The following is a 24,908-nucleotide window of genomic DNA, read 5'->3' on the forward strand; positions in this document are numbered from 1 at the left end:
GTTTACGCTACGATGTTTTCTTCCGTTTCTTCAGTAGATGACATTTCAAACGTTTATTACCCACATCCCAAATGTCATACGTTATATTATTTTACCTTGTTGTTACTCATGTAACCTACTCAAAACACAACTCATTGGAGAGATCTCGTGGAAGTGGAGTACCCCAGGCTATGGTGTGCCTTAGGGGACATATTAGATTTTTCGTTTGGTTTGAAACCAAAATACTGCCACACTGCCGATGTTGTATTTTTTTTGCCACTAACTCGTTATCTTGACTTGCCATCTTTCAACCGCGGTCTCAGTCTCTCTTTTTTTTTTTTTAGATAGGACAGTATAGAGAGACAGGAAATGAGCGGGGGAGAGAGAGACGGGATCGGGAAATAACCTCGGGTCGGAATCTTACCCGGGTCCCCGGATTTATGGTACGGTGCCTTAGCCATCTGAGCCATGACACCCGCGGTCTCAGTCTCTTGCGAAGCTTTCTGTCAGACTCCAAAATGTCACGCAGGGTTGCCATGGTAACGACATAAACAACCCTGCACGCGATGAAAACTTCTTTAGGAAATTGATAGAATTAGTGAAAATACGATCACACAGTTATTCGGGATGATCTTCAATTTATTATTTTATATTATGACCTCATGTACTCCATATTTATTTAGATATTATATATTTTTTTAAAATGACGGTAATGAGACCGATACCGTTGGTACTTTTGGATACCTCGGGATACCTTCTTACCGTAATACCGCCCAACCCTAGCGGACACCTGAATGTTTTGCACTATAATTGATTGGTACTTGGAGATATTCATGATTCCCTCCACCTTGATAAAAGCCCCAGTTCTGGCTGAAGAAAAACATCCATAAAGCATGATCCTGCCACCACCATGCTTCATCATAGGTATGGTTTTCTTTTCGTGATGTGCCTTTTTTTTTTTTTTGGTCCCAAACATATCTTTTTGGAATTATTGTACCTTTTGGAATTGGTCTCCTCAAACCATAACACACATTTTGCCACATGGTTTAGGGTGATTTAGTTGGGCTTGGATATTTTTTGTGAGAAAGGGCTTCTAGTCAGGGAGCATATGTAACCTACTTTGCAAAATTTGTCAAGTCTGGTTTCTCAGTATTAACCCTTTATTTACATCCCAAACAAATTATTTTTACTTGTTGTAATGTCAGCAATCACCATTTTCACCAAAAAAAGGAAATGCTAAATATCGCATGTAAAAACGTAAAAAAAAAAAAAGCAATAACCATATATCCGTATCACTTAAGTCCATTATAACATCTGTATTTTTTTTAATTACCCGTTTACTAACTTTATGTGAATAGAAATCATATATTTACATGATATTATCAAGTTAAGTTCAAAATGAGACATTTAAGTACATAGAGAACATAAAAAAGCCAGAAATATTTTACACTATTGCTACAGGACTTGAATATTTATAGCTTATCTACATTCCAGAACTCAGCTCACAATCTCTCATTTCAGAAATTTCTGTGATACATTTATTACTAAGCTGCTAGCAGTTTCTGGGGGTTTTTTTGTTTGGTTTTTTTTATATCCAAACTACATCAAGAACTCACACTTTGCCTAAGGATTCAAACAAAGATCACGAAGATAAAAGCAGTTATTGGTAACACATATGACCAGAAATAAAGCAGAATGAGCATTTTCTAAGAGCATGCATATTAAGCTACCTTCAAACGTGTCCACATGTTTATGATGCAATGAACTAATCATTTGATATTCCATATTAATGAATAAGTAAAAAAACAAATGATCCTTCTAATTCGAAATATTATATTTGACATGTGCAGGTTTCAAATTTTGTCATATAAAATCTTTTATTCAAATAAGGAATCACTTATCCCAGCTTTTTATTGAAGAGTTGGTATGTGGACACATTGTTATTAAGCATTAGCATATTAGCACAGAGCATATTTACAGGATAGGTGCAAGGATGAGGAATCTGTTGTGGTACCGGTATGTGGTTGTGTATGGAAAGTGCATGGACAGATGAACGTCAGACATCAGACATTTCTGTAACTCTATAACTAACAGGTTCACTAGTTATCTACAATTTGTAAGAAAGAGTTATATTTCATATATTTCTTAATTATGGCAGACATCTGAGACAAGCATGCAAACATACAGATAGGCAAAGATAGACACACAAAGAAGCGACTAACTTGATGAAATATTTTTGCAACAAATCTCACAGTTATGGGACCCCAACAGAAAATCAGTCACCTTGTTAAACACTTTTTTTCATCAATCTTGAAACAAACATACTTTTAGATAAAGAATCTACAGAGTAACAAACTCCTAAAAGCAAAAAGTTATGTCAGTTGAATAGACTGAGCAGCACACCACACCACCTCTGAGGTTCGAACTGATCCCACTCAATAGCTTAGGTCCTTTTAGGGTTAAATGGGTATCTAATGTATGAACCATGCTTTTGACCTGAGTAAAAAGGTTGTGTGCCACAAATAACATCTATTACGGATATAATAATCACATATTAATGATGTAATACTTTTATACCAATTTCCTATATGTGGTTTCAGGGCTCTTTTTATGTGTAAAGTTCCCCTGCATAATTACGGTAACTATGAAACAGCAGCCTACCAACATTCCAACAAGTCCAGATTTATGAATTTATATCTGAACTTGTATATTAATACCAAAAACAAGACTTGACAAATTTTGCAAAGTAGCCTCCAAATATATATATAAAAATATGAGCCATTCCACTGAATCGGTGCCATTTCCGTCCCTCGAAAATTATATGTATAAATGCACATAAAAATGTACTTTAAAATACATTTCCTTATTACGCAGAATGTCCTGCACATTGATCTGATTTCAAATTTAAGATATATAATTGTAAGGATTAATAATAACTACCTAAAACACTGAAAAATAGCATGCGTTACCTGTCCCCTCACTCTAACTTTATACTTAACTATGAAATATTATGATTAAAATCCTTCAGAAACAGTATTTCTTTTGCACTGTTGTGTGACTCCATATCCTATCCATGGTTTAAATATATTTTTTTTTCATAAGAAATCCACAATATCTTAGTTAAAATACACATTTTAGTCGTGTCCCTGGGTTTTCACTCAGTCCTGTTACCCAAACATATTACCCCATCTGACAAATTTGGAACATTCCATAAATCACATGCTCAACAGGAAGTTACATCAGTTGTGTCTTCTGAAGGCCATGGGAAGACCAAAAGTTAGTTCTCTCATTTACTTTTCTGTATATTTGATGATTTTTTAACTTTGACTGATAAGGTCAATGTCAACATACTGTCCTGTTGCTTAAATTATTTCTTAGATGATATTTGTTTATTTTAAAAATACAGATTTTTGGTAAATCACTAGAATGTGCCAAGTGTGGTCATGCTATTAGCGATGACGCCATGTGGCTTAATTCCATGTATTAGCTAATCCTAGGCTAAAAACTCATTCCTGTTACTTTCAGTCCTGTTACTCGTATAAAGAGTATGCAGCAATCTTTGACTTCCAAACCTTGTAAAAAAATAATAACGTAGCCTGAGGTTGAACAATACACATTTTGAATAGTAAAATATGTGTGTTATTATAATCAGTGTTGAAATGATATAACAAATTAAGTTTAATTTGGGAGTGGTACAACAAGCAAATGGCACCCATTCGGTGGACTGTCCCATATGTGTATATATAATGTGTGTGTGTGTGTGTTATTTACCAGCTGGGAGGTCCGTATCATGAAATACCGTGACCGAGGTCTTGAAAGTATAACCTTAATCTGGTAAATAATATATTAATTTTTTTCTTTACCAAATTCTAACAGAAAACGAGAGCGACCAAAAGGGAAAACCGAGCCCAGGCGAGCCGTCATTTTGAATCCTCATTCACAGCTGTAATGCAAATTGCTTCCTCCTCGGTATACAAGTGCACTTCCATAGCAGGAAAAAAACTACATTTTGCCGCCTATGTAAGGCAAGGCAAGTTTATTTATATAGCACATTTCATGCACAGTGGCAGTTCAATGTGCTTTACAGAAGTAAAAGCAAAACAGTAAACAATAGAAAATAAAATTACATAAAATAAATGGGGAAGAAAAATAAGAATTAAGCAATAGTAGAAATAAAATGAGATAAAATTCAATTAAAAAACAGCAGAATAAAATAGAATAAAGGTTAAGTAAAATTTAAAACATGGAGAGACTGTAAAAGTAAAGAGTTTAAAACATGTAGAGATGGGAATATTAATAATTTAGCAGAAAGCATCTGAAAACAGCTTGGTCTTTAACCTAGATTTGAAGCTGCCAACAGCAGGAGCATTTTTGATGTCCTCTGGCAGTTGGTTCCATAGCTGTACTGCATAGTAGCTAAAAGCTGCTTCACCACACTTTGTTTTAACAACAGGTTTTACCAGTAAATTTTTCTGCTGCGATCTGGTAGATCTGATTGGGTTCGGCCGCTGCAACATATCAGAGAGTTAATTGGGCCCTGTACCATTTAGAGATTTGTACACCAGCAGCAATGCTTTAAAGTCAATTCTGTAGCTTACTGGAAGCCAGTGAAGGGACCTTAAAATTGGAGTAATGTGCTCTGTTCTTTTTGTTCGTGTGAGAACCCTAGCTGCTGCATTTTGAACCAGCTGAAGTCGTTTGACGGGTTTTTTTTGGCAGGCCTGTGAAAAGGCCATTGCAGTAATCAACCCTACTAGAGATGAAGGCATGTATAAGTAGTCCCCTATTTATACAAAATTGAGTCATTCAGGATTCATCCATGTTTTTGCTCGGTGTTAGCAAGTTAGAGGTTTTTAGCTTTCTCCTGAAATGTTTTATTTTATTTTGTCTTCCTCAGGGTAGTAAAACTCGCTTTCGCTGTGAACACTGTCGTTATCACTATCCATGCTGTAAAATTAATGCTATTTTGAATCGTCATTCACAACTGTAATGCAAATGGCTTCCTCCTCGGTATACAAGTGCACTTCCATGGCAGGAAAAAACCTACATTTTGCCGCCTATGTAGTCCCCTATTTATACAAAATTGAGTCATTCAGGATTCAGCCATGTTTTTGCTCTGCATTAGCAAATTACAGGTTTTTAGATTTCTCCTGAAATGTTTAATTTTGTCTTCCTCAGGGTAGTAAAACTTGCTTTCGCTGTGAACACTGTCATTATCGCTATCCATGATGTAAAATTAATGCTATTCTCCTGAGAAATGCTGGCAAAAATTTATAAGATTTTTGATAATCTTATAAATAAATCTTATAAAAAAAAAAGATAAATGTTGACAAAAAATTCTACTATGTTTGTTGTTGTGAACGAGCGAGTCGCCAGGGGTCTGTAACCGGGGTCCGTACCGTAGGATACGGACCTACTCACCAGCCAATCAGGGCGCAGGATTTGATGGAAACTGCACTGCGAAAAAAATAAATACCGCCTGACTATTCTATCTAGCCACCCTGCCCCATAACGCAGACACGTGAGGAATACGAGAGATTGTTGTCACATGCAGAGAGCAATCAGTAGTTTGTCATTTGTTCCTGTAGCTCATTTAATAATGTTGTAGATCTCTTAGCAGCCTCTCTGGTAAGTTTTTGTCTTGTCTTTTTTTTGTAAAGTTTGTCATCGTGGTGCCCCATTTTCGCCATTTGTTGATGGTCTTCACCGTGTTCCATGGTACTTGTGATGTTTTGGAAATTCTTTCGTACCCCTTTCTGATTGATATCTTTCAACAAGTGAGATATCATACATGCTTTTCAAGCTTTTTGTGGACCATGGCTTCACCAGTCAGATGAAACCAAGAAGAGGTCAAGAAAATCCTACATAAAAACAGCTGATCTTTATTTAGGGTTCATCAAAATGAATACATTTGAACGTTGATTGTTTTTTCACTTAATTTTTATACATTGTAATTTCCGATTGAAATATCTCTGACAGGGTTTACCTTACTTTTTTTTTTTTAAATCAACAAAACCTTCCACGCTAACAGGGGTGTTTAGATTTTTATATCCACGGAAACTCACCAAATCATCTTTTAATACAGAAATATTCCCTGATTCACAGGATATTTTTAAAAGATTGTCAGACATGAAGAGTCTGTTTGCACTGAGCATGTTGGTTGTGCATCCTGAAAAGCAGCTGAGGAAAACGCTGAGAAGAATGAGAAGTGAGAGTTCACTCTACACGTGTAAACCGCAGTGAAACTACAACTTGACGCAAAGTGAAGCAGAGATTAAAAAAAAGGCGCAGGGTGAAGATCTTTCTCCTTCTCACGAAAGATCATGTATTACTAGGGGAAAGAGAAGGCGAGAGACTTCTTACGAATGTCAAGGGGAGAAAAGCTGAAATGTCAAACAGCATGCTTTACATAGTGCTTATGTCCAGTTCTATTTTCAGTTCTGATATATACATGAAGGTGACAACACAAAGAAACTCGTGCATTTTGTGGAGACATGATGTATAAATTGCTGAACTCCGATACCTCTGGGGAAAACCCCTGGGCTCTCACAAAAACGATGGAAACCATTTCAGTATAAATGGTTCTAGCAGGGCAGCACGGTGGTGTAGTGGTTAGCGCTGTCGCCTCACAGCAAGAAGGTCCGGGTTCGAGCCCCGTGGCCGGCGAGGGCCTTTCTGTGTGAAGTTTGCATGTTCTCCCCGTGTCCGCGTGGGTTTCCTCCGGGTGCTCCGGTTTCCCCCACAGTCCAAAGACATGCAGGTTAGGTTAACTGGTGACTCTAAATTGACCGTAGGTGTGAATGTGAATGGTTGTCTGTGTGTCAGCCCTGTGATGACCTGGCGACTTGTCCAGGGTGTACCCCGCCTTTCGCCCGTAGCCAGCTGGGATAGGCTCCAGCTTGCCTGCGACCCTGTAGAACAGGATAAAGCAGCTAGAGATAATGAGATGAGATGGTTCTAGCAGAAAACTGGAGATATGAAGGAAAACCATGAGTAGTTCCTTTTCCTGAGTACCCCTGCAAATGTTTTCAAGAAACAGGAAGTCACTGAGAAATGCAAACTCTTACATGTGTAGAAATATAATCAATTCAGCAGCTCTCTTGCGTAAATGGCTCTGTCTCTCTTCCTCTGTCCTCGGGTTTAAACTTTCAGCCACTGGTCTTCCTTCCTGCGTCACTTTTTCCTTGTCTGTATATAGACAGTCATGTGTTCTGTTATTTCTCAGCACTTGCGTTTTGCCTTTTCATCAATTACAGTGCTGTGAAAAAATATTTGCCCCTGCTGATTTCTTCCGTTTTTGCCTATGTGTCACATTTTAAATGTTTTAGGTCCTCCAAATAAGACAAAGACAATGTAAGTAAACACACAATTCAGCTTTTAAATGATCACTCCATTTATTAAAAGTAAGGGTTAATCAAAACCTGGATCACCTGTGTGAAAAAGTAATTGCCCCCTTAAACCTAATTACTGGTCGGGTCACCCTTGGCGGCAACAACTGCAATTAAACGTTTGTGATGACTTGCAGTGAGTCTTTCACATCACTGTGGAGGAATTTTTCCCCACTCTTCTTTGCAGAATTGTTTCAATTCAGCCACATTGGAGGGTTTTTAAGCATGAACTGCCCATTTAAGGTCTTCCCACAGCATCTCAATTGGATTCAAGTCAGGACTTTGACTAGACCATTCCAGAACCTTAATTTTATTTCTTTTGAGCAATTCACAGGTGGACTTGCTTGTGTGCTTCAGATCATTGTCCTGCTGCATAAACCAGCTGCGCTTGAGCTTTAGGTCATGAATTGACATTCTCCTTCAGGATTTTCTGCTAGAGAGCAGAATTAACGGTTCCATCAATTATGGGAAGTCGTCCAGGCCCTGAAGCAGAAAAGCAGCCCCAGAAAATCACACTACCACCACCGTGTTTGACTGTTGGCATGATGTTCTTATTTTGGAATGCTGTGGTAGCCTTACAACAGATGTACCGGGACCCATGTCTTCCAAAAAGTTCTATTTTTGACTCCTCAGTCCACAGAATATTATCCCTAAAGCCTTGGAGGCCATCAAGAGGCTTTTTGGCAAATGTGAGACAAGCCTTTGTGTTCTTTTTGGTTTAGCAGTGGTTTGCGCCTTGCGACTCTCCCATTGATGCCATTTTTGCCCAGTGCCTTCCTTATTGTAGAATCATGAACACTGACCTTAACTGAGGCAAGTGAGGCCTGTAGTTCTTTAGATGTTAATCAGGGTTCTTTTGTGACCTCCTGGATCAGTCATCAAAGCGCTCTTGGTTGAATTTTGGAAGGCCGGTCACTTCTGGGAAGGTTCGCCACCGTTCCAAGTTTTTTTCCATTTGTAGATAATGGCTCTCGCTGTGATTCGCTGGAGTCCCAGAGCCTTGGGAATAGCTTTTGTAACCCTTTCCAGACTGATAGATTTCAACTGCTTCAGATGGGTTAAATGCAGACTGCAGAGAGGAAATTTCATAAGTGTGTGATGAATAAAGTTGTGCTTTCTTTCTTAATTATTTTGTTGCACATCTGTTCTCGTAACTCTTTATTTCGCGGCATCTTTAAGCTCTATTAGCCTACTTCACATTGCCAGCCTGGTTCTACTTATGTGACATTTAGATTGAACAGGTCTGGCAGTAATCATGCCTGGGTGTGGCTAGTGAAATTGAACCCAATTATCAATTAAATTTGGTTAATTGTTTGATTGGTTAAGGGGGTAAGTACTTTTTCACATCGGGCCAGGTTGGGTTGGGTACCTTTTTTCCATCAATAAATGAAATCATCATTTGAAAACTGCATTTTGTGTTTACTTGGGCTATCTCTGTCTAATATTAAAATTAGTTTGATGACATGAAGCGTTTAAGTGTGACAAATATACAAAATCAGGAAGGGGCAAATACTTTTTCACAGCACTGTACTTGGCTGGCTAGCAGATGTCAGATATTGTTAAAATAGCTGATTTGGTGTAGCTTATAGTTTTAATGTTGATTTTGTATAAAAACTTTTAAAAGAAGCATATTAGTGAGAGGTGGATTGAAATACAGCTGCTAAGTTTTCATAGAACTTGGAGGTGGGCAGTACAGCAGTGTGATATAAATCATGTTACTGTGTACTAGGGATGTGCATGGGTGTTCGAATACAGGGTTAACAGTTTGAGCCACCAGTATTCGATTACTGAAGTCATTATTCATGAATTCATTATGCCCTACAACTTCATTAAGTCTGTGATGGGGGGGGGGAATAAAATAAAAACAGATGAGCAAGACATGCCACATCTGGCAGTATTTTCATTCAGAGCGCTGCATGTCTGATCAGAGAGTGAGCTGAATATTTCTGTAAAGTAGTACTGCTCTGTGGGGATTAAAGTTGTCGGTCCTTTTGCGTCCTCAGGGTGGCGATGAAGAGCTCTGAGTTGCTGTTTGTGTATGGGAAATTGGATGCACGTGTGCGACATTTGGTGTTTGCAGTTCGGTGCTGGGCTCGTGTGCATGGCATCACCAGCAGCATTCCTGGAGCCTGGATCACCAATTTCTCCCTTACAGTCCTCGTGGTGTTCTTCCTCCAGCGCAGGATGCATCCATTACTGCCCACTGTGGACCAGCTCAGAGACCTGGCAGGTATGCGTTGCCTCCTAGACACAATTTATTCTGGGGGAAAAAAAAAATCTGATTTGTTTTTTTTATTCTGCACAAAGACACAATTCTGTAAAGACACCTTAAATGTATATACGTCACAAATTCACAGCTTTGTGTGTCTTTGCTTTGTGTGTGTTTTTCCTAGACCCTTCAGATCATTGCATTATTGAGGGGAATGACTGCACGATTGTCAGTGACCTGAGCAAGATTAAGCTACAGAAAAACACAGATACACTAGGTATGGAGTCCTTGAACTGTTAAGGATTGGTTACTAATAAAACAAAAAAAGTTTGTGGACACCCAACCATCACACCCTTATGTGCTTGTTCCAGAATTATGGCCCTTTTCCACTACCCTTTTTCAGCTCACTTCAGCCCGACACGGCTCGCGTTTCGACTACCTTGGAGCAGGACGACTCAGCTCGCTTCAGCCCTGCTTAGCACCCAAAACTCGCACGGTTTTGGAGTGGGGCTGAAGCGAGCCAAACCGAGCTGAGTGGGGCTAGGGGCGTGAGCAGACACTCCCCTGTGCACTGATTGGTGAGGAGGAGTGTCCTCACATGCCCACACACGCCCCGCAAGCACGCTGGGATCTGTAAACCCGGAAGAAGAAGAATTACGAATTACAAGAATTTCTGAAGCCTTATGCGCCTCGCCTCATCTATACGCTCTTGCCAGTATCTGTTGGCGTTGTCGGTGACAACAAGCCACAGCACCAAGACCAGCAACACTAACGACTCCATGTCCTCCATGTTTATTGTTTACTATCCGGGTCGCGAGGCTACCGCTTAAAAGATCACTGATGTCACTGTTTGCGCCGCCTAACGACATCACGTGACCTCCACCCACTTTCGCTAACTCCACCCAATGTGTCCACTCACTTCCAGCCAGCACGGTTCAGCGCGGTTGTAGTCGAAATGCAACTCCAACAGCCCCGCTCAGCTCGACTCAGCCCAACTCAGCCGCGTTTGTAGTGGAAAAGCGGCATTAGTCTCCCTTTACTGATCTAATGACCTCCACTCTTCTGGGAAGGCTTTCCACTAAATTTTGGAGTGTGGCTGTGGGGATTTGTGCTCTTTCAGCCAGAAGAGCATTCGTGAGGACAGACACTGATGTCAAAGTTTGTGTTCAGTTGGGTTGAGGTCAGAGCTCCGTGCAGGCCACTCTAGTTCTTCCAGTCCAACCCTGGCAAACCATGTCTTTATGGGTCTCACTTTGTGTACAGGGGCATTGTGTGCTTCCAACTTTGTGGCTATGGTTTGGGGAAGAATTACATACGAGTGTGATGGTCAGGTGCCCATATACTTTTGGCCATATAGTGTACATTTGTACAAGGACTGTACATTTTTAATATAAAATGTGAAGGAAAAGCCAATTTTCTATCCATTTAAAATGATAAAGTGCAATAATAAAATTGATTCTGTTCTTATTATGATGGCAAAATGTTGTTTATTATTATTATTATAAAAATAATTCCCATGTGTCCTCAACAGAGAAACTGCTGCAGGAGTTCTTTGAGTTTTATGGGAATTTTGCCTTCAGTTCAACATCCATCAACATAAGAAAGGTGCGTAATGAGTATTATTCTGTCCACATTCACTGGATATAAGCAATCGCGTGCTCTGATTGGCTACTCTACTACTAGGCTATCAGCTCTTATACCATGAGTAGAGAAAAACAAAATGGCGGAGCTTGTTGCTGAACCAACCGAGAACGAAATAAAAACTACTCGAAAACAAACCCCCCAAAATACAAAAAAAGCAACAAAATATGGAATAAAAGTCTTTGATGGTAAGAACATATTTTTTTCAAGAATTATTATTATTATTATTATTATTGAATTTTTATTTCGCCGGTTTAAGATTTTATTTAATCGAATTTACAAAAAATAAAAATTCTCTGTTTCTCAAAATCCAATTAATGTGGATATAATAGTTATTCCACTCAATCTCATCGTACATGGCTCGGTGCTACGCGCCTTGTCGGCTATCAGCTCATGTACGACTCGATTTTGTGGAATAACTGTTAAATGTATATTCCTGAACACACACACTGCTGCTTGTTGTACACTTCTGGCTGAAAATGAGATGTAACCTTAAGGTGAAGCATCATAATCGTACTCCGATTTGCCTTAAAAAGCAGTTGTAACACAGCCCATATATGACAGATGTGAGTGGGTAGAGGATAAATGTTCTGAAATATTCACTTCCCTTGGCCACACAACACTGTATGTTTCTTTACCCACGCAAATGCACACTCACCCTCACTTTGCAGTAGCTGTGCTGATGTATTGAGGGACTGCTGCTGCTACTGCTGTAAAATCCAGACCTTGGCCTCTGAATGTGCCACTTTTGGGGAATCTATCACCAGGCCTCTGGTCATTTATCATTTTTATCATTCTGTCCATCCACTCTGTTTTACTGAGTCATCTTCCATAAAGTCTCGGCTGTGTAGGTGCAGAACCTCTGCAAGCTCAAGATCTCACAGTCTTTTAGCTTGGAAGAAATTTGAAAGTTGGTCATATTCATTTTTAAATATATTCTTTCCAGGGAAAAGAGCAGAACAAACCTGAGTCGACCCCTCTGCACATCCAGAACCCATTCGAAACAGGTCTAAATGTTAGCAAAAACGTGAACACAACTCAGCTGGAACGCTTCGTGGCACTGTGTCGTGAGAGCGCCTGGCTCCTTGAACAGAAGGAGGTGCTTAAACGAAGTGCTGGTCAATCAGCAGACGTAATCCCACCTTGGGGACTGGCTGCCCTCCTGTTGCCTTCAGTTGCTCAGTCAGCTGGGGTGAAGGGTCGCAGGAAGAGGAAGCATCATCCAGCGAGTGAGAGGATAAAGACTTTACTGGAGTCACTAAAGAGCAACAGTGGAGGAGCAGGTGTGAAACAGAGTGCTGTTAATGGTCACCACTAGGGGGCAGCATGCTTCTGGACTCTAGTGGGGCTTGCGTGTGGGTACAAAACAACTGGGAATATTTCACAAACTCAAAGCGTCTAACCAAGTGGTGTTTAGTTCAGCTGAGTTAGGCTGTGGTGAGTCCAGCCTGGAGAATCAGCTCCACTGTCTGCCTGTTTTACCGCAGCCCAGCCTGTTTGGACTACAATAACAAAACGCCACATCCACAAAAAAAAAAAAACGACAGTGCTTCTCTTTAGGTATTGTTGGCTATTTTAGCTTTGTGTAAACAGGAAGCCTGCTAACGTGTTGTTCCATTGACTAAGATGGATAGCTGACAGTGGAGATTCACTCACTGTGTTCAGATTAAAGGGATCATGGCACTGTAATGAACCAGACAGACAGCATTGTGGTATAAAGCCATATGGCTTTGCTCTGCCGTGATGTGGACTTCATCCTCCAAATTAGTCTGCATAAAGCAGAAAAACATTTACCTTTATCCTATATACATATATAAATAACTCTGTTTTATATGAGATTAAATTACTTTAACAAAATGTCTGCTTTGTGGTACTTTGACATTTCAAAATCTATCTTATCTATGGTCTTTTAAAAAAAATAAGAAAAGATTCTATAGAGTGATGCCAGCGAGGAACCATTTTTCATTTCTGACAGAATTTCGATGGACAAAAGAACTGAGGAATCATTTCTTATTCTAAATGTTTGCGTTTTTTTTTTGTTGTTGTTTGGTTGGTTGTTTTTTTTTTTTTGCTTGGTTTTTCACTTCTTTGAGGCACTAACAAAACTAGTTGTAGAATTGTCTGATGAAAGGTCTTTTGGACCATGATGATATTATAAAATTTTAGTTTTTTTTGGTTTTTTTTCCCCTCGCTGGACAAAGGGGATTATGTCGTGGCGATTTCCGTCCGTCCATCCATCCCGGGAAGGGTGCTCACCTTCTAAAATCAACTCCTCTCACAATTTTTGGAGGAATTTCACAAAACTTGGCAGGATTCTTTGTTATATGTTGGTAATACGCATATTGTAATTTTTGTTCAATTCGGTCACGTTTTACCAGAGTTATAGCCCTTGATTAACAAAATTATAATTTGACAATTTCATGAGTGTGTTTTCCTTCTGAAATCAACTCTTCTCACAATTTTTGGAGGAATTTCACGAAATTGGTAAAAAGGCATTGTTGTATGTCAGTAGTACGCTTATTGTTATTTTGTTCAATTTGGTCACATTTTACCAGAGTTGTGGCCCTTGATTAACAGCCTTGTACTTTCACAATTTCATGAACGTTTGCTTGGCTTCTGACATCAACTCCTCTCACAATTTGTGGAGGAATTTCACCAAAACTTGGCAAAAGGCTTTGTTATATGACAGTTATACACACGCTGAAATTTCATTTAATTTGGGCAAAATTTTACCAGAATTATGCCCTTGATTTTTAACAAACTTGTACTTTGGCAATTTCATCAAGGTGTCCTTGCTTTCTGAAATCAACGTCCCTCACAAGTTTTATTATCCCCCGCTGGCCGAAAGGCCTGAAGGGGGTTTATGTCGTGGCGATGTCGGTTCATCCATCCGTCCCAGGAAGGGTACTCTACTTCTGAAATCAACTCCTCTCACAATTTCTGGAGGAATTTCACGAAACTTGGCAGGATTCTTTGTTATATGTCGGTAATATGCATACTGCAATTTTGTTCAATTCAGTCGCATTTTACCAGAGTTATGGCATAGTTGCCAGTGGGGGATATTGTGCTCTCAGAGCACTCTTGTTATTCTAGAGATGGCACAATACCACTTTTTTTTTCCCCTCTTCTTCGATACCGATACTGAAACCTTGAGTATCAGTCAATACTGATACCCTTCTGATAGTTTTCTTTAAAAACTGCTAAACTTTAAACTCTCACACAAAAATCACTTGCACTGTAAATTTAATAAAGTGTAAATATAATAAAATCTGTTATAACAAAAGACATAACTCAGTTGATTGGCTTTATATGGAAGTAGTTACTGAATACTGGTAATCAGATTGGTGCCATCTCTATTTTATTATTTTCATCCATATGTTAATGGTTCTCCAGAGAACAAAAAAGATTCACTGTCCAAACGTATAGCTGACCACAGAATCAAGCTTCTGCCATGGCCATCTCAGTCCCCTGACCTGAACCTCATTGAAAACCTATGGGGTGAGCTGAAGAGGACAGGGCCTTGGACCCTGGATGGTCTGGAGAGATTCTCTAAAGAGGAATGGTCTCAGATACCTTGCTGTGTATTCTACAACCTTATAAAGTCATGTCTTGTTGGAATACCCAGCTGTGTTCAAGTTTCAACAGTCTCGCTGAAGAATTCTGAGGTAGTCCTCCTCCTTAATTATTCCCTCCACTTTTGTATAATCATGCTTAACAGTTAGTACAGTGCTGTTGTGTTCGATTGCCTCACTTTTACTCTTCCAAACATACCTCTTATTTCTGTGGCCAAAAACCTCAATCTTTGTCTTATCTGGCCATAAAACTCTTTCCTCCGGAAAGCTTGTTCTTTGTCTATGTAGTCAGCTGCAAAGTGGAACTTTGAGGTGTCGATTTTGGAGCAGGGGCTTCTTTCTTGGACAGCAGCCTCTCAGTCCATGGGGATATAATACTCGCTTGACTATAGAGTGTCCCAGCAGCTTCCAGTTCATGGCAGGCCTGTGCCTTGGTGGTTCCTGACCATCCGAACCAATTTCCTCTGTCAGCAGAGGGTGACCGTATGGGTTTTCTTCCAGACCTTGGCAAAGTGGCTACACCTCCCAATAATCTGTATTTGTCAAACAAACCCTTTTTTAATGTTGGCACAGAGAAACTACTAGCTGTAGTCAATCATGATCACTAACAGGAAGTTAAGAATCCCTGGCAAGTTAAGACATTTTGGAAGTTTCAGCACCACCGAGTTAATAATTTAAGTGGTGTATGTATAATTTTGACTCGGTGTGTATAATTTTGATCTTGCATTCATTTCAGAAAACCCAAAATAAATTGAACCTTTTGTACAGAATTCTTGTTTGTTTTTCTGTTAAAGATGTATGCATGTTCATTACTGAAAGCCCAATATTGCCATGATATTCACGTCCATGATGAGTGTATTTAAACTTCTGACTGCAACTGTAAAGCTATAATTACAAAGTAACTTTCAAACTAACCTAGAGATGGACAAAGATGACTATAAGATGACTCGAATGATAATACATTAAAAATAAGATTGAATAACCATTATAAAAAGCTGAACTAGCTTAAATGTTGAAAATAGTAACAATATAGTACTTCATACTGATTAGTACTTTATATAAAAATAGTAATTTCCAAAAATATTAGTTTCTGCATAATAATTTTACACTATTAGCAATTAAAAATAGTACAACCCCAATTCCAAAAAAAAAATAAAGTTGGGATGCTGTGTAAAACGTAAATAAAAACAGAATGCAATGATTTGCAAATTGTTTTTGACCTATATTCAACTGAATACAATACAAAGACAAGATATTTAATCTTGTCTTTGTATTGTAAACTGAAACTTTATTTGTTTTTGTAAATATACACTCGTACTGAATTTGACACGTTCCAAAAAAGTTGGGACAGGGCAACAAAAGACTGGGAAAGTTCTGGAATATTCAAGAAACACTTGTTTGGAATATTCTACAGGTTAAAAGGCAGACGGCCTTTTGATTTCATAAAACCGGTGAAATTTCGTTCCCTCTGAAATTTGGTCACTGTGATGTACATTTATTTCTGTAATATCTTTAAAAAAAAAAAAAAAAAACAGGCCATTCTGTAGCTGGGAGGTTATTTAATTTGAGGGGATTCCCTAGCAAATAATGTGCATGAAATCGCTTTCTTCGCGCAGTCAAGCAGACAGGGGAAGTCCGTGTGCGCATGCGCAGGTTTACCTTTTGGCGTAGTTGTCTTCTTCTCTTGGATTTTACAGCAGCTAGCATCCAGTGTTGCATTAGTGCCATCTACAGGTTTACCTTGACTGTGCACTGACCGTTACATCATTTTGTCGCTAGATGAACAGCTGATCACACCAAGGTGCTCGCTGACCGCCGATATTTATTAGTTTGGTCCTGCGTTTCCTTTCCTTCGCAACATAACGTCTTTTCTCACTTTCCATTACTGTAGTTGGTCTTCCACGTTACATTCGCATCCTCCATTTTCCTCTCCTGTTTCAAATTTGTGTCCCACAATGCCTTGTACAAATGGGGAAAGCCCACTACGTGATTCATGACGTAGTCTCTTGGATTGCATCATGGTAAAGCAAGAAATAATAGCGGGGAATTTAGAGCCATGTGGCCCTAAATTCATGAATTGTTCTATTAAAAAAAAAATAATAAAATTGGAAGTCTGTGATTCAAATTCAGTAGCTTTCATTCTACTAAACAAAAGTAATTGAGTGTCAGGGGAAATTCTTTTTATGACCTAAACCTGAAAAATCTGAAAGTCAGTCTACCTTTTAATTGGTAATTGGAAAAGCTCAGTTGTTCACAAGTAAGACAATCCATAATATCAAAAGATTTAGAGACTCCAGAGAAATCTCTGCAAATATGGGGCAATGCCGAAAACCAACACTGAACACCTGTGACCTTCAATCCCTCAGGTGGTACAGAATTAAAAACTGATATGATTGTATAAATTATATTACTACATGGGTTCAGTTACACTTCAGAAAATCATTGTTAGTAAAGACAGTGCATCGCTGCAGCTACAATTGCAAAGCAAAAGCCATATATCAACAACATCCAGAAGCATTGCCAAATTCTCTGGGCCTGAGCTCATCTGAGATGGACTGACACAATGTGGAAAAGTGTGCTGTGGTCTGATGAGTCAAATTGTTCAAATTGTTTTTGGAAATCGTGGACATTGTGTCCTCTGGGTTAAAGAGGAAAAGGACCATCCAGATTGTTACCAGTACAAAGTTCAAAAGTCAGCATCTGTGATTTTATGGAGGTGTGTTAGTGTCCATGGCATTGGTAACTTTCACATCTGTAAAAGCACCATTAATGCTGAAAGGTACATGCAGGTTTTGGAGCAACATATGCAGCTGTCCAGACGATGTCTGTCAGGGATGTCCCTGCTTATTCCAGCAAGACAATGCCAAACCAAATTCCGCATGTGTTACAACAGTGTGGTTTCATAGTAAAAGAGTGCATGTGCTAAACTGGCCTGTCAGTTACATTGAAAACGTGTGGCATGTTTTGAAATGCAAAATAAGACAACAGAGACTCTGGACTGTTGAACAACTGATGATGTATATCAAGCAAGAATGGGAAAGAATTTTATGTTCAAAGCTTCAACAATTCCTCAGTGTCTGCAGTTCCCAAACACTTAGTGAATGCTGTTAAAAGAAAAGATGATGAAACACAGTGGTATCCCAACTTTTTTGGGACATGTTGCAGGCATCGAATTTAGAATGAGTATATATTTACAAAAAAAAAAACAAAGCTTATTAGTTTGACTGTTAAATATCTTGTCTTGTTTTGTATTCAATTAAATATAGGGCAAAAAGGGTTTACAAATTATTGCATTTTGTGTTTGTTTGACACAACATACCAACTTTTCTGTAATTGGGATTGTAATTTATACTATTTTGTTATGATTATGCTTGTGCAATAAATATCCTGACTGCCTTCAGAATATCTCTAAAATGTAATGCTACTGTGTTAAAGGATGTGAGCATGTTTACAGTGTCTTGCAAAAATATTCATCCCCCTTGGTGTTTATCCTGTTTTGTTGCATTATAAGATGGAATTAAAATGGATTTTTGGAGGGTTAGCGCCATTTGATTTACGCAGTATGCCTACCACTTTAAAGGTGCACATTGTTGTTTTATTGTGACACAAACAATAATTAAGATGAAAAAAACAGAAATCGGGAGTGTGCATATATATTCACCCCTTTCATATGAAACCCCTAAATAAGAGCTGGTCCAACCAGTTCACTTCATAAGTCACATAATTAGTTGATTAAGATCCACCTGTGTGCAATCAGTGTCACATGATCTGTTATCTGTCACATGGTATTTGTATAAATCAACCTGTTCTGGAAGGACTCTGACTCTGAAACATTACTAAGCAAGCAACATGAAAACCAAGGAGCACTCCAAACAGGTCAGAAACAAAGTTGTGAAGAAGGATGGCTCAGGGTTGTGTTATAAAAAAAATCCCAAACTTTGAATATCCCAGGGAGCACCTAAATCCGTTATAGCAAAATGGAAAGAATATGGCACCACTACAAACCTGCCAAGAGAAGGCCACCCACTAAAACTCTCAGACTGGGCAAGGAGGCCATTAATCAGAGATGCAACAAAGACACCAAAGATAACACTGAAGGAGCTGCAAAGATCCACAGCGGAGATAGAAGTGTCTGTCCATAGGACCACTTTAAGCCGTACGCTCCACAGAGCAGGGTTTTATGGAAGAGTGGCCAGAAAAAGCCATTGCTTAAGAAAACACATTTGGAGTTTGCCCAACAGCATGTGGCAGACTCCCAAACACATGGAAGAAGATTCTCTGGTCAAATGAAACTAAAATTGATCTTTTTGGCCATCATGGGAAACGCCATGTATGGCGCAAACCCAGCACCCTGAAAACACCATTCCTACAGTGAAGCATGGTGGTGGCAGCATCATGCTGTGGGGATATTTTTCATCTGCAGGCACAGGAAAGCTGGTCAGGACTGAAGGAAAGATGGATGGCACTAAATACGGGACACTTCTGGAGGAAAACCTGTTTGAATCGGTCAGAGGTTTGAGACTGGGATGAAGGTTCACGGTCCAGCAGGACAGTGACCCTAAACATACTGCTAAAGCTACACTGGAGTGGTTTAAAGGGAAATGTCTTGGAATGTTCTAATCAAAGCCCAGACCTCAATCCAACTGAGAATCTGTGGTATAACTTGAAGATTGCTGTACACCAACACAACCCATCTAACTTGAAGAAGTTGGAGCAGTTTGGCCTTGAGGAACGGGCAAAAATCCCAGTGGCTAGATGTTCTAAGCTAATAGAGATGTACCACAAGAGACTTGCAGCTGTAATTGCAGCAAAAAGGTGGCTCTACAAAGTATTGACTTTTTTGGGGGGGGGGGATACCTATGCACACTCCAGATTTCTTTTTTTTTTTTCAATCTTAATTATTGTTTGTGTCACAGTAAAACAACAATTTTCACCTTTAAAGTGGTAGGCATGTTGTGTAAATCAAATAGTGCTAACCCTCCAAAAATCCATTTTAATTCCATCTTGTAATGCAACAAAACAGAATAAACACCCAGGGGGATGAATACTTTTACAAGACACTGTATATGTTCTGGTGTGAAACAATTAATGTCCTGTGCTGTGCTAGACATCTTTTGATTCTTTCTGTTCTTTGTAGAAGTTGCTGACAATAGCTGCTTATGTCCAAAATTTTTCCCTGGTTCTACATTACATGCTGTGTTAAGTGTTTAAAAAAAATTCTACATTGTATATAAAATCCACATTCGAAATGCCTTATTTCGAATCCCAAGTACAGCATGTTAAATAATACTATTATGAATTTGCTAATAAATATCCTCTGCATTAGTGTTATGACTGTGAAAGTGTTTTCAAAATTTCTACTTTCCTGATGTTGCATTTGGTGAACTTTTACTCATATATTACTTTTTTGAAGTTATTTTTATTGGGCCATGCAAAAACCTCCCGCACCCATCATCACCTCACTTTTGATAAATACATGTATATTAAATAAATAAATCATGATTATAAAATAAATTCATTGAAAGATGTGTAAAGTAGGCGGCACGGTGGTGTAGTGGTTAGCGCTGTCGCCTCACAGCAAGAAGGTCCTGGGTTTGAGCCCCGGGGCCGGCGAGGGCCTTTCTGTGTGGAGTTTGCATGTTCTCCCCGTGTCCGCGTGGGTTTCCTCCGGGTGCTCCGGTTTCCCCCACAGTCCAAAGACATGCAGGTTAGGTTAACTGGTGACTCTAAATTGACCGTAGGTGTGAATGTGAGTGTGAATGGTTGTCTGTGTCTATGTGTCAGCCCTGTGATGACCTGGCGACTTGTCCAGGGTGTACCCCGCCTTTCGCCCGTAGTCAGCTGGGATAGGCTCCAGCTTGCCTGCGACCCTGTAGAAGGATAAAGCGGCTAGAGATAATGAGATGAGATGTGTAAAGTACTTTTATATAACAATAAATTGCTTAACAATTGTTGTAATAATAATTATAATTGTTAATTAATACAAATTTATTAACAATTATAATTATTATTACAATTGTTAAGCAATTTATTGTAAAAGTACTTTATAAAACAATTGTTGTAATAATTATAACTGTTAATTAATACAAACTTATTAACAATTATAATTATTATTACAACAATTGTTAAGCAATTTATTGTTATATAAAAGTACTTTACACATCTTTCAATGAATTTATTTTATAATCATGATTAATTTATTTAATATACATGTATTTATCAAAAGTGAGGTGATGATGGGTGCGGGAGGTTTTTGCATGGCCCAATAAAAATAACTTCAAAAAAGTAATATATGAGTAAAAGTTCACCAAATGCAACATCAGGAAAGTAGAAATTTTGAAAACACTTTCACAGTCATAACCCTACTGTGCATCACCAGACTGTCGGTGATCAGATCTGGAGTCTAAACCTGCATATACACAGAAGGCAGCCGCAATGTGGAGCATGCAGACATTCTAGACTACAATAAATGGTTTAATAGTCTATAGTGTGGACAGAGAGTGGAGTAAATAGGCAGTGATGAAGGGAGAGAAGAAAACTAGAGAGGCCCTGTCTCCTACTTAAGTGTAGGAGTGTGCTCCAAACATCTGCTTTTCTGCCCCACGCCTGTCAAGTTCAAGGGTCAGAGAATATAGTTGAAAATATCTCTCTTCAGCTCTTCTCATCTGGAGCACCACATGCACAGTGAAGGAGTGCGAGCTAGTTATTGACTTAAAAACCAACTGAAGAGTGACTTTGCACTTCAACTGACCTGGAAGGTGAGAAGAGAGACGAAGGTCCCTGAGAGACAGCGGCATGGAGGAAAAAAAGTTAAAATAACATGGAAAGAAAACACTGTGATCAAATAGATGCTTTTTCCAGTCGTACGTTTGTACATAAAGGACTGATGTAGCGATTCGTGTTCGATTCTGACGCCAAATCAATAACGTGTCTCAGAGACCGAATTTTTTTTAAATGTATTTTTGTGGTTGTTTTGAAGTATATTTTTCAAAGGATCATTGGTTGCATAATATGACTGAGAAGCATATGCTACTCATTATAAAGAAATGGTTAAACAGGACCAAGCTTGGTGTGAGAGCAGCTCGAGGGCAAGTCATGCCATGTTTGATCATTATATGAAACCTCAGTTCAATTCTCCAACCATATTCACCACATCATGTCCTCTCCATTTTTACTGAGCTCTTTGCAGTTCACTGATCCAGCCCCCTCTGTAACAATGCTAGCGAGAACAACATGAAGAACGAAAGTTAAGGTTGCTGCACAGGACTTATGGGAAAACCTACTCAAGAAACTGTGGGTTTGTCGTGACTTTGATCCTTGGCTTTTAGGCCATCAGTCTGATGAAGGAGTTGAACTCCGAGTATGAAACAGAAAGAATCACTTTCTCTATTCTTGGCTTTAAAGCTCTCTTGAGCCTGAAAGAATTTAGAAAGGTGGCTTGAGGGTTTAAAAAAAACATGGGATTTGCAGAAAAAACAGCATGTAATGAAAATGGTCTTTGCTTTTCCATCTTAGTGGGATTTTGGTCTAAACTTCAAATGTAAGCATTTTGGAGGCTTTTGCTGGTTAAATTGGAGTTCTGGGTTTTTTTGTTTTTAAGTTATCACCTGGTAAATGCTAACGTTTTCTATACAGTAGATGATATTGGTTTGTTGCATTGTGTGTCAGTCTTATTTTTATTTTATTTTGAAATAAAAATATCAAGTATTATTATACATACAGGACACTTTTTCGATGGAATAAAAACATGTGTCCTATTCCCTTCTAGCGGGTTTCATTTATTTGGTTTGATAGCATGCAATATAGGGCGGCACGGTGGTGTAGTGGTTGGCGCTGTCGCCTCACAGCAAGAAGGTCCTGGGTTCGAGCCCCGTGGTCGGCGAGGGCCTTTCTGTGTGGAGTTTGCATGTTCTCCCCGTGTCCGCGTGGGTTTCCTCCGGGTGCTCCGGTTTCCCCCACAGTCCAAAGACATGCAGGTTAGGTTAACTGGTGACTCTAAATTGACCGTAGGTGTGACTGTGAGTGTGAATGGTTGTCTGTGTCTATGTGTCAGCCCTGTGATGACCTGGTGACTTGTCCAGGGTGTACCCCGCCTTTCGCCCGTAGTCAGCTGGGATAGGCTCCAGCTTGCCTGCGACCCTGTAGAAGGATAAAGCGGCTAGAGATAATGAGATGAGAATGAGCATGCAATATTGTTAGCATATCGCTTATCCTACGTGTATTATGTCACTCCACCCAATGGAGAGCGAGCATTGAATATGGTTTATGATATTGTATGGTTGTCAAGACAACATGACGTCACACGCCAATGATGTAAAACTTCCACGCTAGCGAGTGACTGTGACAATTTGTAAACAAGCATGGCTGCCAGGTTTGCTTCATTAAATACAGAAGATTTTGAGAGAATTTTGAAAGAAAGATGCGTTGAACACCGGAAAGGGATGTCTCATCTCATCTCATTATCTCTAGTCACTTTATCCTGTTCTACAGGGTCGCAGGCAAGCTGGAGCCTATCCCAGCTGACTACGGGCGAAAGGCGGGGTACACCCTGGACAAGTCGCCAGGTCATCACAGGGCTGACACATTGACACAGACAACCATTCACACTCACATTCACACCTACGGTCAATTTAGAGTCACCAGTTAACCTAACCTGCATGTCTTTGGACTGTGGGGGAAACCGGAGCACCCGGAGGAAACCCACGCGGACACAGGGAGAACATGCAAACTCCACACAGAAAGGCCCTCGCCGGCCACGGGGCTCGAACCCGGACCTTCTTGCTGTGAGGCGACAGTGCTAACCACTACACCACCATGCCGCCCGGAAAGGGATGTATTATAATAATAATAATAACTAGACAGGGACACTCTAACGAGTGCAAACCCCGCCTTTTCCCTATTAAAATACATTGGGCGAAAATTTCGAAGTTCTGCCATGACCTTGACCTTTGACCTCCAAAATTTAATGGTTTCCTTCCTGGGTGATTGGCAACACATGTACAAAATTTGGTCCAAATCGATCCATTGGTTCTTGAGATATCTTGCAGACACACAGACAGACAGACAGATACACACACACACACACACAGACTGACGAAGGTGAAAATAATAACCCCTCCGACTACTGTCGGCGGGGTTAATAATAATAATGGCTTTTTTCCGTGGTATATCAGATATATTCCATTCAGCTAGCATGATATTGAGCTCGCCTTTGACTCGTTCAGTATCATGCTAGCTGAATGGAATATATCTGATATATCATGAAAAAAAGCCAGCCAATATAATTTAAATATGCAATATAATTGTGCCCCTGCTCCATTATTACTCCATACTGATGTACATGTTGCTGTTTTCACATGCACAGAATTTAGTGTGGAGTCGTCTTTTCATGAGAGTCAGGACCTGAAAGTGTTTTTGAGTCTTTTCCTTCCTGGGAGGGTTGAGCCAGCCAGTAGCGATTAGCTCACTAATCTGATGGAAAATCCAGCCTTGTTGTTTTTAACAGGCTTTTTATTAGACATGCGCACGCGCACACACACGCACATGTGTGCGCACACATTGTCTTCAAGTTATAACTTACACTGGACCTCTCTGTGTACTCCAACAAGTGCAATTGCTTCAACTGTCTACATCAGCAAGGTATAATAGGAGCCTGGCACCACTGCTATAACTCACAGGAATGATGCAGAACATTCTGCTCTGTGCTGGTCCCTGTCTCTTAACAGTGAGGAAGCAATGACAGCATCAACATGGCTTCTAGGAAGACTTGATTCACAAAGACAGGCCTTTCTCCATTCAAATGCACACTGTGTGCAGTCAACTGGACCCTGATTACACACATACAGACCTTTTGTGTCCTGAGACGTTGGTCTACAGGCTACATGCAGGGTGTTTGGTCATAGGAACGGAGTCAAGGTCAAGTTGGCAACACAACATCAACCACTCACCCACCTCTGATTAGAGCGTTTGTTGATTACACATTGTTTTTAAGTCTTAAGTTTAACCTTTCTTATCAAAGCTAGAGGAAGGAAGAGGCGTGTTGAGAGAAACGGCCTGAAAGTGCTGGAAGATGAAAAAGAGGTGGACACAAATTTGGATCAACTTATCGTTCAGACTTGG

At 39.6% G+C, this 24,908-nt stretch overlaps 1 protein-coding gene across 4 annotated transcripts in view; it reads left to right on the plus strand.

Moving 5' to 3' along the window:
• Positions 1-24,908, plus strand: part of mtpap (mitochondrial poly(A) polymerase) — a 62,358-nt gene that overhangs the window by 16,313 nt on the left and 21,137 nt on the right. For 2 of the 4 annotated variants that reach the window (XR_009656523.1, XM_060940089.1), the window contains exons 6-8: positions 9,371-9,597; positions 9,761-9,853; positions 11,108-11,181. Coding sequence is in view for 3 of the 4 variants with exons in the window: in XM_060940089.1 (XP_060796072.1) it covers positions 9,371-9,597; positions 9,761-9,853; positions 11,108-11,181 (394 nt within the window). In the remaining variant the exon portion in view is untranslated. Of the gene's footprint in view, positions 1-9,370; positions 9,598-9,760; positions 9,854-11,107; positions 11,182-11,259; positions 11,460-12,163; positions 15,527-24,908 lie in introns of those variants that run through there. The other 2 variants (XM_060940087.1, XM_060940088.1) reach the window with 2 other exon arrangements.

The sequence above is a fragment of the Neoarius graeffei genome, chromosome 14 (assembly GCF_027579695.1).
Source record: "Neoarius graeffei isolate fNeoGra1 chromosome 14, fNeoGra1.pri, whole genome shotgun sequence".
NCBI classification, from domain to species: domain Eukaryota; kingdom Metazoa; phylum Chordata; class Actinopteri; order Siluriformes; family Ariidae; genus Neoarius; species Neoarius graeffei.